The sequence below is a fragment of the Salmo salar genome, chromosome 25, assembly GCF_965601325.2.
Source record: "Salmo salar chromosome 25, fSalSal1, whole genome shotgun sequence".
NCBI classification, from domain to species: Eukaryota; Metazoa; Chordata; class Actinopteri; order Salmoniformes; family Salmonidae; genus Salmo; species Salmo salar.
In genome coordinates this window covers 10,943,463-10,957,571 of record NC_138315.1, presented here as the reverse complement: position 1 = coordinate 10,957,571, position 14,109 = coordinate 10,943,463, and the positions used below count along the sequence as shown (strand labels likewise).

The 14,109-nt window shown below is 43.3% G+C and overlaps 1 protein-coding gene across 3 annotated transcripts in view; it reads right to left on the bottom strand.

Moving 5' to 3' along the window:
- Positions 1-14,109, bottom strand: part of LOC106586127 (villin-1) — a 33,498-nt gene that overhangs the window by 1,354 nt on the left and 18,035 nt on the right. For all 3 annotated transcript variants that reach the window (XM_014173018.3, XM_014173021.3, XM_014173019.3), the window contains 13 exons: positions 9,929-10,039; positions 9,278-9,486; positions 8,924-9,002; positions 3,822-3,920; positions 3,331-3,484; positions 3,153-3,253; positions 2,925-3,062; positions 2,559-2,717; positions 2,183-2,362; positions 1,899-2,044; positions 1,562-1,706; positions 437-625; positions 161-229 (listed from right to left, as the gene is read on the bottom strand). In XM_014173018.3, the coding sequence (XP_014028493.2) occupies positions 161-229; positions 437-625; positions 1,562-1,706; positions 1,899-2,044; positions 2,183-2,362; positions 2,559-2,717; positions 2,925-3,062; positions 3,153-3,253; positions 3,331-3,484; positions 3,822-3,920; positions 8,924-9,002; positions 9,278-9,486; positions 9,929-10,039 (1,779 nt within the window). The remainder of the gene's footprint in view (positions 1-160; positions 230-436; positions 626-1,561; positions 1,707-1,898; positions 2,045-2,182; positions 2,363-2,558; positions 2,718-2,924; positions 3,063-3,152; positions 3,254-3,330; positions 3,485-3,821; positions 3,921-8,923; positions 9,003-9,277; positions 9,487-9,928; positions 10,040-14,109) is intronic.

Genomic DNA, 14,109 nt, shown 5'->3' with positions numbered 1-14,109 from the left:
CAGACAACAGACCATTCATTTAACCAGAGCAGAAAATAATATCTGACTGTGGTTTCTATGATGATGCAATAATTGTTTGTAAATGACTGGGCTAGGTTAGAACACCTGGTCAAATGGTAGCTAGACCTTTGGGAACTTTATTGGTGGATTAGAGACTCACCACGGTGATCTGGATGATGTCAGTGGCATCCCCAAGCTCAGCCTTCAACTCCTGGTAGGATTTCCCTCCCTGTAGATATAGAAAGCAAAGCAGCTTGTTTAATTCAATCTTTTGTGCCATGAGTAAAGAGACTTTGGTAACACTGCCTGAAGCCAAGCGGTGTAATGCATCATTATGCAGTTAGAATGCATTGTTAGGCTTGTCATACGTATTTGACCCTCTTACAATATGTATTATCATCTCATAATTATCCTGACTACAAAGCATGCTACATACACTCCACATGTGTGGGTCCCAGGCGTGGAACCAGCCTGTGAAGGTGGGAGGCTCAAAGCCCTGTTTGACCAGCACGATGGGGGTGTCCAAACTTCGACCACCTGGGTGGGTCCTCAGGTACTCATGTGCCGTGGGGACCACATTCTCCTTCTCTATTTGATTAGCTCCCTTGCCCAACCACAGGAACACCTGAGGAGGAAGAGGACCTCTTGTGTTTTTAAAGAACCAAACCTCCAGATCGTAGATTGATGGTAGTGCTGAGCGATTAACCGAAATGTCTTTTATTTTTGTTTTTTAAAACAACTAATTGACTGACAGCGGTTCAATTATTTGAATTCCATTTTTTTGTGAGCTCAATGTGCACATTGCAGTTTCTCTAGAGATAAATCAGATCTAGCCTCAACTGTGCGATGTAGTAGGGTGTTGAAGTTTCCAACAGTCCAATAATCTACCTAGTTTAGTGCACAAAGCGTGATAATTAACTACAATGACCATAATCTTTTCCGGTCTGTGTTTCTTTTAGCCTGATACGGAAGGGACAAGAATGCACAATCGTGAGGGCACATAGAGAGCAGCTGTTGCTTCGCGAGGCATCTCTACCTGAAAATACATTATCAAAGTGATTTATAGTTGGTATTCAGCAGTCATAAAAGTATGCCTTATTTACTTTGAAGATCTACAAAATAGTGATTTTGTCAGACAGCATAGGCAGCAGCTCTATAGAGATGAGATGATGACTTGGAGTGAAATAATAAAGTCATCAAATAAAACATATGTAATATACACCTCAACTGAAATATTTTATGAAGTCATGTGAATAAATTATGGTTAATAAAGGAATAAGCAGTAATGAGAAGTCACTACCATTATGGAACTTATTCATTGTTTTGTTCTGTGTTTCAGCATTCAACCCAAGTAATCGAAAACCGAAATGGAAAACCGTGGTTATTTCTTGATAATCTAACTGAAACCAAACCAACCCCAAAAAGCACTAATCGCTCAGCACTAATTGATAGAGACGACCAAAAGACAGTACAGTAGTATCCTGCCTGAAGACCAAACTGAAACAACGGGGAAACACAGCACATCAGTTTGGATTCCAGGGTTAAAAAGTCAGATATTCACCATATCCCAGATGTCCAGCAGCATGATGTCATCTTCGTCCAGGTCGTCCTGGTTAAAGTTGGTGACCTCCGTGGCCAGGAAGCGGCCTGTCTGATTGGAGCACTCGAAGAGACGTGGGGTGATGTTGTTGTGCTCTTCCTGAAGCCTTGGTAGAGACCACAGACGATCCAGGCAGAAGGCATCAGAAGGGGATGTCATTTTCAGTTACATTGTACTAGACAGTGTTTTGCTGTCTAGTACAATGGGTTTTTGAATAAATTACATTTAAACTCGCTAACTGAGTTCAGTTGAATAGGGCCCTTAGGGAACTATAAAACCAAGGGATCAAGTGTGGTACCTCTTGCTGTTGGCATACTGGGTCTTGCCTCCCAGATTGACCCAGAAGTTAGCTGGCTCCTGGCCCTCTGCGATTACATGTTTTTCCCTCCTGGAGATAATGTCTGCCAGGGATTTTCCCATCTCTCGCTCATCACCACTACAGCCCTGCAAGGGATAAGAGTCATACCTGTCGCATAACTAGGTACAGCCCTTGTACTCTCCTCATCAGTGCTTAACTGGAGAACTGTTACATTGTCAAACCTGGATTACAAGTTTATGGCGTTTCTCTGAAATGGTGCTTACCTTTCCGTACCAAAGATAGCAGAAAGTGTCAGTGCTGAGCACAAAGACGTCGTTGGAGTTGAGGGATGAGGAGCGTGCTGGCACTTCGATGGCACGGGTGTTGAACTCGTTGGTGCCGTGGATGTGGAAGAGACGAACTGCCGGCTGGGCATGTGTAGAGTTGGCCCTGGAGCTCCCCTCCTGCAAACCGTGATTACAATCTTGATGAGATAGGATAACATTCATGGTGAGATTCCAATCACCAAGATGGAACCAGAGGATGTCAAACATAATTAGGACTTTTTTAATTTGTCTCGTGATTGAATAAGATCTATGTGGTCTCATATTTCAGTCACCTCTTGTAAGATGAGACAAAGGAATACCATGAAGAGCCTACCTCATAGACCACCATCTTGCCCTTGAATATGGCCATGAGGTGGAGTGGTTCTTTCCCCATGGGCACTCGGACCTGAACTGGCTCACCGTTGTACTGCTGGTCGATGTTCACGGCTTGGAAAGCAGAGGCAGCCAGCTCTCCGGTGCTCGCATGGCGACCCTACATTGTACACATCAAACACACCATAGTTACTGTGCCTTTCTGCATAAGGTTGCATGGAAAGCAAGCAAGCCAGAGACTAAGTCATGGAATTAAGCTCTGCTCATATAAAACATTTCTGGTATTATCAAAGCTTGATTGCCAGGCAGACAGAGAGCTATGCCGATAATGCCAAAGAGGGAATGTTGGATAGTAGGGTGTTCTGACCTGCCATATGTATAGTATGTAGTGACTCCTGTTGCTGACTTCATATTTGTAGAGGATGAGATAGCAGTCGCCTCCATAGAAGTGGCCCAACCACTTCCTGCCCACAGGTACCAGTTCACTGTCCTCTAACCTCCACACCTGATTGGAGGAAAATGGGAAGTGTTGATATCCATTGGATATACAGAATAATTATTTTGTCAAAGCTAGTTTTTACAGGTTGTTACCAACCTCTGCTTCGCCTGTTCCGTCATCGACCATTTTCTGCTGGGCAGCCACGTCAGGCCTTGCATGCATGGAAGTAGCATCAAACTTGATCTGCTCAACCTTGGCTGCATTGTAAAAAAAAAAAAACATTTAGAGATACCAATGTTGACTCATTCAGTGTTTTTTTGTGTGACTTGCTCACCAATTTTGCCTGGACTGTTTGTGGTCCCCATCCCCACAGTCTGACCCTTCACGCTCCACCTCTGGAACAGCTGCTTGAACATGGCAGACTCGGCGCCATCGTTCACCGTCTCGACGTAGGTGGAGATAGGGTAGCCCTTCGCCTTCTTGTATGCCTAGAATTACAAGACGCTTTTTAGTTGAATACAGAGGGGTCCTAAAATATCACTCCCCTTCCTTTAAAAAAAAAAAACTACTCTTAAATTAGGTTGGTAAAGAGATATGGGTGTCAGAGAGAGTTAAATTGGTAAGTGATTGTGTGTGATTGCGTGTATCTGTGATCGAGGACCGGAAGATGTGTTTCAGGTATACAGGTGATTTTTAGGGTTAACTTGTTTAAGTATCTGGTATCTGGGTTGTACAAAAAAAAGAGGAGGGGTGATATTTTAGTACCCCCTGTATTCAACTAAAAAGCATCCAGGGGACAGCAAGAGGTCAAGAGGTGCAGCTCACTTCTGCTTTATCCAAAGTCTCGGACCGTTCTGTCTTGGAAGCCTTCTTTCCTTTCCAGATAAAGATCCGTATACCACCTTGATCCAACAGATAGCAATCCTGTGAAATTAGTACATTTAGATTAGATGTTTCACTTAATAGAATTGAATTTATTGATACCTCTACTGCCAACTAAAGAGGTTTACTGTTAGCCTAAATGAGTGTCAGCACGGCATTATTCATTGCTGCACAATTCTTGTGTGGCATAGTCAGAATATCTGTAACCACTCTAACAGATTCAGCCCACTTGGCACACTACGACATTTCAAGGTGGACATTTTGTTCAAATTCACCCACTCAAAAAGACAGCCTTCGAAAAGCACAACCAAGTTCCAATTGAAAAACAATGTCAGATCATTTGTGTTTATACAACAACTTAATGTGTTATCACTGTGCTTCATATAATAGCACAACCTAACCACCTGGATTGCATTTTAATATTACATTAAAAGCAGTGGTAGCTGGTGGCACTTTAAATGGGGAGGAGGGGCTCATAGTAATGGCTGGAACGGAATCAATGGAATGGTCTCAAGCACATCAAACACCTAGTTTCCATTTGTTTGATACCATTCCATTCACTGCATGCCCTTGGCACTGTTTCGGTGAAAAGCTGAGGGATGGGGCTGGAGAAATGTAACCAGTCTCAAATTCATAGACAGAGCTATGGATACTAAAATTATAGTTTTACGCATGTTGTGGCTATACAGTATAATGTTTGTTTACATTTACTTTGTTTACAAACATTGGAGTAAAACAAGCTTATATTCGAGGTTCTGATTGGGTACGACAGTTGAACGAAGCTAAAAGTTGTATTCTTCAAGAATCAATGGGTACATACAGTTGAAGTCGGAAGTTCACATACACTTAGTGTAACGCTCCTCTTCGTCTGAAGATAGAGAAATCTCTGTCGGAAAAAGTGGACCAATACGCAGCGGGTTGCTTGCTCATCATATTTTATTTAAATGTGAACACCAAGAAAAAAAAAAAACAAGACCACAACGACCGCCAGGAACAGTTTTGCATGCTATACCCAATGCAATGCAAAAACAACAACCCACAAACCCCAGGTGAAAAACACACTCCTAATATATGACTCCCAATCAGGAACAACGATAACCAGCTGTTTCTGACCGGGAGCCACACAGACTAACAAAGAAACAGACATACTAGAAAAACCATACAACCCAACCCTACTGCCACGTCCTGACCAAAATCTAATACAATTACTCCCTCTGCTGGTCAGGACGTGACACTTAGGTTGGAGTCATTAAAACTCGTTTTTCAACCGCTCCACAAATTTCTTGATAATAAACTATAGTTTTGGCAAGTTGGTTAGGACATCTACTTTGTGCATGACAAGTTATTTGTCCAACAATTGTTTACAGACAGATTATTTCACTATCACAATTCCAGTGGGTCAGAAGTTTACATACACAAAGTTGACTGTGCCTGTCAACAGCTTGGAAAATTCCAGAAAATGATGTCATGGCTTTAGAAGCTTCTGATAGGCTAATTGACATAATTTAAGTCAATTGAAGGTGTACCTGTGGATGTATTTCAAGGCCTACCTTCAAACTCAGTGCCTCTTTGCTTGACATCATGGGAAAATCAAAAGAAATCAGCCAAGATCCCAGAAAAAAAAAGTGTAGACCTCCACAAGTCTGGTTCATCCTTGGGAGCAATTTCCAAACACCTGAAGGTTCAACAATAGTACGCGAGTTTAAACACCATGGGACCACGCAGCCGTCATACCGCTCAGGAAGGAGACACGTTCTGTCTCGTAGAGATGAACGTACTTTGGTGCGAAAAGTGCACATCAATCCCAGAAAAACAGCAAAGGACCTTGTGAAGATGCTGGAGGAAACAGGTGGAAAAGTATCTATATCCACCGTAAAACGAGTCCTATATCGACATAACCTGAAAGGCCGCTCAACAAGAAAGAAGCCATTGCTCCAAAACCGCCATAAAAAAGCCAGACTACGGTTTGCAACTGCACATGGGGACAAAGATCGTACTTTTTGGAGAAATATCCTCTGGTCTGATGAAACAAAAATAGAACTGTTTGGCCATAATGACCATTGTTATGTTTGGAGGAAACAGGGGGAGGCTTGCAAGAAGAACACCATCCCAACCGTGAGGCGCGGGGGTGGCAGCATCATGTTGTGGGGGTGCTTTGCCGCAGGAGGGACTGGTGTACTTCACAAAATATATGGCATCATGAGGGAGGAAATGAGGAAAGAAAATTATGTGGATACATTGAAGCAACATCTCAAGACATCAGACATCAATCAGGAAGTTAAAGCTTGGTCGCAAATGGGTCTTCCAAATGGACAATACTCTAACCATACTTCCAAAGCGGTGGCAAAATGGCTTAAGGACAACAAAGTCAAGGTATTGGAGTGGCCTTCCCAAAGCCATGACCTCAATCCTATAGAAATCTGTGGGCAGAACTGAAAAAGTGTGTGCGAGCAAGGAGGCCTACAAACCTGACTCAGTTACACCAGCTCTGTCAGGAGGAATGGGCCAAAATGCACCCAACTTATTGTGGGAAGCTTGTGGAAGGCTACCCAAAACATTTGACCCAAATGAAACAATGCTACCAAATACTTATAGTATGTAAACTTCTGACCCACTGGGAATGTGATGAAAGAAATAAATGTTGACGTAAATAATTCTCTCTACTATTATTCGGACATTTCACACTCTTAAAATAAAGTGGTGATCCTAACTGACCTAAGACAGGGAATTTTTACTTGGATTAAATGTCAGGAATTGTATTTGGCTAATGTGTATGTAAACTTCCGACTTCAACTTTATCATGAATTTATAAGTCCAAAAATGTATGTAGCAACTGCTGATTGCCGCTTAACTTTAAGCTATTTACTGTATTATGTACAAAAGTAATAGTGAATTGTGTTTGGTTGACAACAACCAAATATCAACATTTAAAGGAGCTGTATCGGATGGTTTCATCTGAGTCTATTTTTTCACTTACATTTTTTCCAACATATAATTTGTTCATCTGTCGGCTAGTTATATTGACGGAGATGTAATATTGAAGGAGATGTACACTGAGTGAACAAACATTAAGAACACCTTCTCTTTCCATTACATAGACTGACCAGGGGAACCTGGGGGTTGCAACTCAATATTAGGAAGGTGTTCCTAATGTTTGTTATAAACTGGGTGGTTCAAGCCCTGAATGCTGATTGGCTGACAGCTGTTGTATATCAGACCGCATAACACAGGTTTGACTAGACACTCATTTTTACTGCTCTAATTACATTGGTAACAAGTTTATAATAGCAATAAGGCACCTCGGGGGGTTGTGATATGGCCAATACACCACGTCTAAGAGTATATCCTTATCATTTTCTCATTCTTTTATGAGCCTAATCATTTTATTATGCACAAGCTCAGTCAATATGATTTCATGGCGCATGCCCACATACTTTAAATTGTGGATAAAAGTGCTGAAACAACAGGGTAATATCCGGAAAGTAACAGGAAACAACAGGGAAATAAGACGGCAATGAACAGGTAAGAATGTGGTAACAACCTGTTAATAGTTAGTATGTAGCTGTGGAAACAACAGGGTAACGACCGGAAATTAACAGGAAACAACAGGGAAATAAGATGGCAACAACCAGATACGAACGTGGTATACATTAGATATCCCTATTTGGTAAAAGACCAAGTCAATATTATGGCAAGAACAGCTCAAATAAGCCACGAGAAACAACAGTCCCTCATTTCTTTAAGACATGAAGGTCAGTGAATTCGGAACATTTCAAGAACTTTGAAAGTTTCTTCGAGTGCAGTCGCAAAAACCATCAAGCGCTATGATGAAACTGGTTCTCATGAGGAGCACCACAGGAAAGGAAGACCCAGAGTTACCTCTGCTGCAGAGGATAAGTTCATTAGAGTTAACTGCACCTCAGATTGCAGCCCAAATAAATGCTTCACCGAGTTCAAGTAACACACACATCTCAACATCTACTGTTCAGCAGAGCCTGCATGAATCAGGCCTTCATGGTTGAATTGCTGCAAAGAAACCACTACTAAAGGACACCAATAAGAAGAAGAGACTTGCTTGGACCAAGAAAAACGAGCAATGGACATTAGACCGGTGGAAATCTGTCCTTTGGTCTGATGAGTCCAAGTTTGAGATTTTTGGTTCCAACCGCTATGTCTTTGTGGGACGCAGAGTAGGTGAACAGATGATCTTTGCATGTGTAGTTCCCACCGTGAAGCATGGAGGAGGCGGTGTAGGGGTGCTTTGCTGGTGACACTGTCAATGATTTATTGAAAATTCAAGGCCCACTTAACCAGCATGGCTACCACAGCATTCTGCAGTGAAACGTCATCCCATCTGGTTTGCGCTTAGTGGGACTATCATTTGTTTTTCAACAGGACAATGACTCAACACACCTCCAAGCTGTGTAAGGGCTATTTGCCCAAGAAGGAGAGTGATGGAGTGCTGCATCAGATGACCTGGCCTCCACAATCCCCCAACCTCAACCCAGTTGAAATGGTTTGGGATGAGTTGGACTGCAGAGTGAAGGAAAAGCAGCCAACAAGTGCTCATCATATGTGGGAACTCCTTCAAGACTGTTGCAAAAGCAATCCTTATGAAGCTGGTTGAGAGAATGCCAAGAGTGTGCAAAGCTGTCATCAAGGCAACGGGTGTGTACTTTGAAGAATCTAAAATCTAAAATATATTTTGATTTGTTACTACATGATCCCATATGTGTTATTTTATAGTTTTGATGTCTTCACTATTATTCTACAATGTAGAAAATAGTAAAAATAAAAGAAAACCCTTGAATGAGTAGGTGTGTCCAAACTTTTGACTGGTACTGTAAGTATTTAGCAGCTACAAGCAAACTATTAATGGGTTATTACCACGTTCGTATCTGGTCGTTACTGCCTTATTTCCCTGTTGTTTCCTATTACTTTCCGGACATTACCCTGTTATTTCAGCACTGTAAGCTAAAGTGCCACCAAAACCCTTCCCCTTTAACATGCTCCCTCCCCTTTCCATGATTGACAAGGAGTCTGACCTCGTGATTCAACAGGTCCTGAGACAGAGGCTTTACTGCTACCTCCTGCACCACAAGGTTCCCCTGGGCATCTGAGATACTGCACAGAACAAACATAATTCTGTTATTTTTCACAAAAATTCTATAATAATGAGAAGCGTGCCAACCGGGTAACATACTGCATGATGGCTAACTCTCACTAGCTAGTTCACATCTGCTACAGTATATATCTATGACAGGTCATACGAGGTTATAATGTCTATGAAATGTCAGTCATAAAAGTTTATAATATCTATGACAGGTCACAAAGGGGCTATAATGTCTATGACAGATCCTAAGGAGGTTATAAACATCCCTGAAGTGGTCAGCACTCACTGGAAGAGCTTGACGCTGGACCTCAGCTTCTGTTCGACCACGTCATCAGACGCGATGCTGTCCCTGATGTCGCGTCTCGTCTCTCCCAGGTGCTGCTTCATCAGCTTCATGGCCTCCTCGGAAGACTTCTCGTCGTCACCTTCCACCACGCTAACCTGCGCCCGTCCCCCTCTTTCCCTGTCACGGATGTCCTTGGCTAGAGTCATTCCCTGCAAAGAACAACAACCGCGACAACATGAACCTTACAGAACGGTCGACATTCACGATTCTTCTACCCCACTGAGCCATTGGAACCACAATCCAGTCTTCATTTGATGCTTTTCCATGCTGTAAGGGCTAAGTTTATAGGCAGAGGTCTTCCTACTTAGGGGCCTTGTTTGAATCCTTAAAGAATGCACCCTTCCTCACTTCTCTTCTTCGTGGTTATCACTGATCTGATATGCCTGGAGGTGTGAAGGCAATGTTGTTTGACCCATGATTTCACCTATCACATTATGCACCAAAGTTAAAAAAAAAACAACTAAAAGTGCAACCCATTCACTGTTTCACTTCCTGAAAACTTGGGGTTTAGATGAAGACATTGTCACCCATAAAGTGATGTTCATCTAGTACTGTATTTCTCTATAGCTGTGGTATAAAATGGCTCCTTACCTTGAGTCTTTCCATACGGTTGCTCTTGGGTCCGTTCCACTGGATGATGAGGTTGCCCAGGTCAAGCAGGAACACATCCCCCTTGTTAAAGCTGCTCCAGCTCATGTCCACCTGTGCTCAAGGATGAATGGATGGTGATGGAAAAGGTGATGGATGGGGATGGAAAGGACACACAGATTAATTTCATTATAACATTCCCTGAATTGTATTAACAATATGATACAAACAGCAACAGGAAGGAACCACTTACTAGGGAGATTGAGGCTTTTACTCGATGCTGACGTGGTTATATCAAGTAACATAGGGGGTACAGAGGCACATGCCTCCTCATATTTGTCCCGTTTTAAAATGTTCAGATGTTAAATTCATGACTAAACGTAATTTCTAAGCCCACGTTTTATCATTATTATTTACTAAACGATCGGTCAGAGGTATTTGGCAGAGGGGGCACACTAACTGGATCAGGCAAAGAGTACCCTCCCCCCCTATTCTCCCTAGTAAGTGGTTCCTTCCAAGGTGCATGGAGCAAAGAGATGCTTAGTCAGGTCACTAGATACTTTAGTCACTAGTGAGTTCCCTTATCGTCAGTGGAGGAGGAGAGAGAGAGGGACATACACACAGCGTTTTACTTGATTTTAGCTGACGGCGGTATGCTTGTAAATTCATTTTCTCAATTTATGTAGCCTATTGATTCCTTCTTGATGAATAAATACAATTTAAATGTTGTTTCTCATTAACCTGTTGGGGGTAGGGGGCAGTATTGACACGGCCGGATAAAAAACGTACCCGATTTAATCTGGTTACTACTCCTGCCCAGTAACTAGAATATGCATATAATTATTGGCTTTGGATAGAAAACACCCTAAAGTTTCTAAAACTGTTTGAATGGTGTCTGTGAGTATAACAGAACTCATATGGCAGACAGAAACCTGAGAAGATTCCTTACAGGAAGTGCCCTCTCTGACAAGATCTTGTTCTTCTTGTCTCTGTTTATTGAAGACTGAGGATCTTTGCTGTAACGTGACACTTCCTACGGCTCCCATAGGCTCTCAGAGCCCGGGAAAAAGCTGAATGATATCGAGGCAGCCCCTGGCTGAAACACATTATCGCGTTTGGCAAGTGGCCGATCAGAGGACAATGGGCTTAGGCGCGTGCACGAGTCGACCCCGTGCTTTATTTTCTTTCGTCTTTTTACCTAAACGCAGATTCCCGGTCGGAATATTATCGCTTTTTTACGAGAAAAATTGCATAAAAATTGATTTTAAACAGCGGTTGACATGCTTCGAAGTACGGTAATGGAATATTTAGAATTTTTTTGTCACGAAATGCGCCGTGCTCGTCACCCTTCTTTACCCTTTCGGATAGTGTCTTGAACGCACGAACAAAACACCGCTGTTTGGATATAACTATGGATTATTTGGGACCAAACCAACATTTGTTATTGAAGTAGAAGTCCTGGGAGTGCATTCTGACGAAGCACACCAAAGGTAATCAAACTTTTCTAATAGTAAATCGGAGTTTGGTGAAGGCTAAACTTGCTGGGTGTCTAAATAGCTAGCCGTGATGGCTGGGCTATCTACTTAGAATATTGCAAAATGTGCTTTCACCGAAAAGCTATTTTAAAATCGGACATATCGAGTGCATAGAGGAGTTCTGTATCTATAAATCTTAAAATAATTGTTATGCTTTTTGTGAACGTTTATCGTGAGTAATTTAGTAAATTTTTAGTAAATTCACCGGAAGTTTGCGGGGGGTATGCTAGTTCTGAACGTCACATGCTAATGTAAAAAGCTGTTTTTTGATATAAATATGAACTTGATTGAACAAAACATGCATGTATTGTATAACATAATGTCCAAGGGTTGTCATCTGATGAAGATCATCAAAGGTTAGTGCTGCATTTAGCTGTCTTCTGGGTTTTTGTGACATTATATGCTAGCTTGAAAAATGGGTGTCTGATTATTTCTGGCTGGGTACTCTGCTGACATAATCTAATGTTTTGCTTTTGTTGTAAAGCCTTTTTGAAATCGGACAGTGTGGTTAGATTAACGAGAGTCATGTCTTTAAAATGGTGTAAAATAGTCAGATGTTTGAGAAATTGAAGTAATAGCATTTCTAAGGTATTTGAATAACGCGCCACGGGATTTCACTGGCTGTTACGTAGGTGGGACGAAATCGTCCCACTGGCCCTAGAGAAGTTAATACTAGCCACCTAGCAATTTTATGAAATTGGCTTCAGCTAACACGCTAAATAGGTTCCCAATCTCCCAACCTCATAACTATCAATTAACTAAAATTGGTATCATAAACAAATAATTAAAGCAATGTAAACTCCTAAGGCATAACACTTCTTAATCAATCAATGTGCATCATTAATCAAAATGACAATTGAACAGTTAAAGAGGTAAGCTAAGTGTCACGTCCTGACCAGTAAAAGTATTTGTTATAGTAGTTTGGTCAGGGCGTGGCAGGGGGTGTTTGTTTTGTGTGTTTTGGGGTTTTGATGTATGTTCTATATTTTATATTTCTATGTTCATTCTATGTTCCCTATCTATGTTTTGTATTTCTGTGTTTTGGCCTGGTATGGCTCTCAATCAGGGACAGCTGTACTTCGTTGTCGCTGATTGGGAGCCATACTTAGGTAGCCCCTTTTCCACCTGTCTGGTGTGGGAAGTTGTCTTTGCATTGCATGTGTTTGCACGCATAGCTTTTCGTTCGTTGTATTGTTTTGCTGGTTCACGTTTAAAATAAAGAAAGATGAACCCAACTCACGCTACGCCTTGGTCTACCTTTAACGACGGATGTTACAGAACTTCCCACCACCAACGGACCAAGCAGCGTGGAAGGGAGCAGCACCAGGAATGGATCAAGCAGCGTGCTCGGGAGGTGATGGCATCCTGGTCGCTGAAGGAATTGGAGGGAAGAATAGACTGGACTTGGGAACAGCTATTGGACCATTGCAACAGCCTGCCGGGGAAGCAGGTGGAGGTGAAGGGGCACACGGAGAGATTGGCGGAGTCAGGCGTTAGACCTGAGCCAACTCCCCGTGCTTACCGGAAGCGGCGTGGTACTGGTCAGGCACCGTGTTATGCAGTAGAGCGCACGGTGTCTCCAGTGCGCGCTCATAGCCCGGTGCGCTACATCCCAGCCCCCCGCAAGTGCCGTGCTAGAGTGGGCATCCAGCCAGGAAGGAGTATGCCTGCGCAGCACATCTGACCACCAGTGCTTCTCCTAGGCACAGGCTACCCTGCGCCTGCTCTACGCACGGCAGCCATCAGTCCTCTGCACAGCCCAGTTTGCCCTGTGCCAGCACTCCACCCGTGCAGGGCTACTGTTACAACCCAGCCAGGACGGGTTGTGCAGGCTGTGCGCGCCAGACCTCCAGTACGTCTTCGAGACCCGGTCTATCCTGTGCCTGCTCCTAGAGCCAGGCCTCCTGCATGTCTCTCCAGCCTGGTGAGTCCTGTGCCTGCTCCCAGAGCCAGGCCTCCTGCATGTCTCTCCAGCCTGGTGAATCCTGTGCCTGCTCCCAGAGCCAGGCCTGCTGCATGTCTCCCCAGCCTGGTGAATCCTGTGCCTGCGCCCAGAGCCAGGCCTACTGCAAGGCCCGCCTGTCCGGCGCAGCCAGAGTCGCCCGCCAGTCCGGCTTCGGCGGCGAGGGACCCCGCTCTAGAGGCGCCACCAAAGTGGATGGAGCCAGTGGGGTCTGTGTCCCGCTCCTGAGTCACCTCCGTAGGGGGGAGGATTGGGAAGGGGTGGGTGTAGCACAAGAACTGTCGTTGACGGTGGCCACCCTCCCTTCCCTCCCTTTAGTTTGGGGTTATTATTTTGTGAGTTTGTTTCAGGTGCTGACCAGTAAAAGGGGTTATTTGTTATAGTAGTTTGGTCAGGGCGTGGCAGGGGGTGTTTGTTTTGTGTGTTTTGATGTATGTTCTATATTTCTATGTTCCCTATCTAGGTTTTGTATTTCTGTGTTTTGGCCTGGTATGGCTCTCAATCATGGACAGCTGTACTTCGTTGTCGCTGATTGGGAGCCATACTTAGGTAGCCCTTTTCCGCCTGTCTGGTGTGGGAAGTTGTCTTTGCGTTGCATGTGTTTGCACGCATAGCTTTTCATTCATTGTATTGTTTATTGTTTTGCTGGTTCACGTTTAAAATAAAGAAAGATGAACCCAACTTAC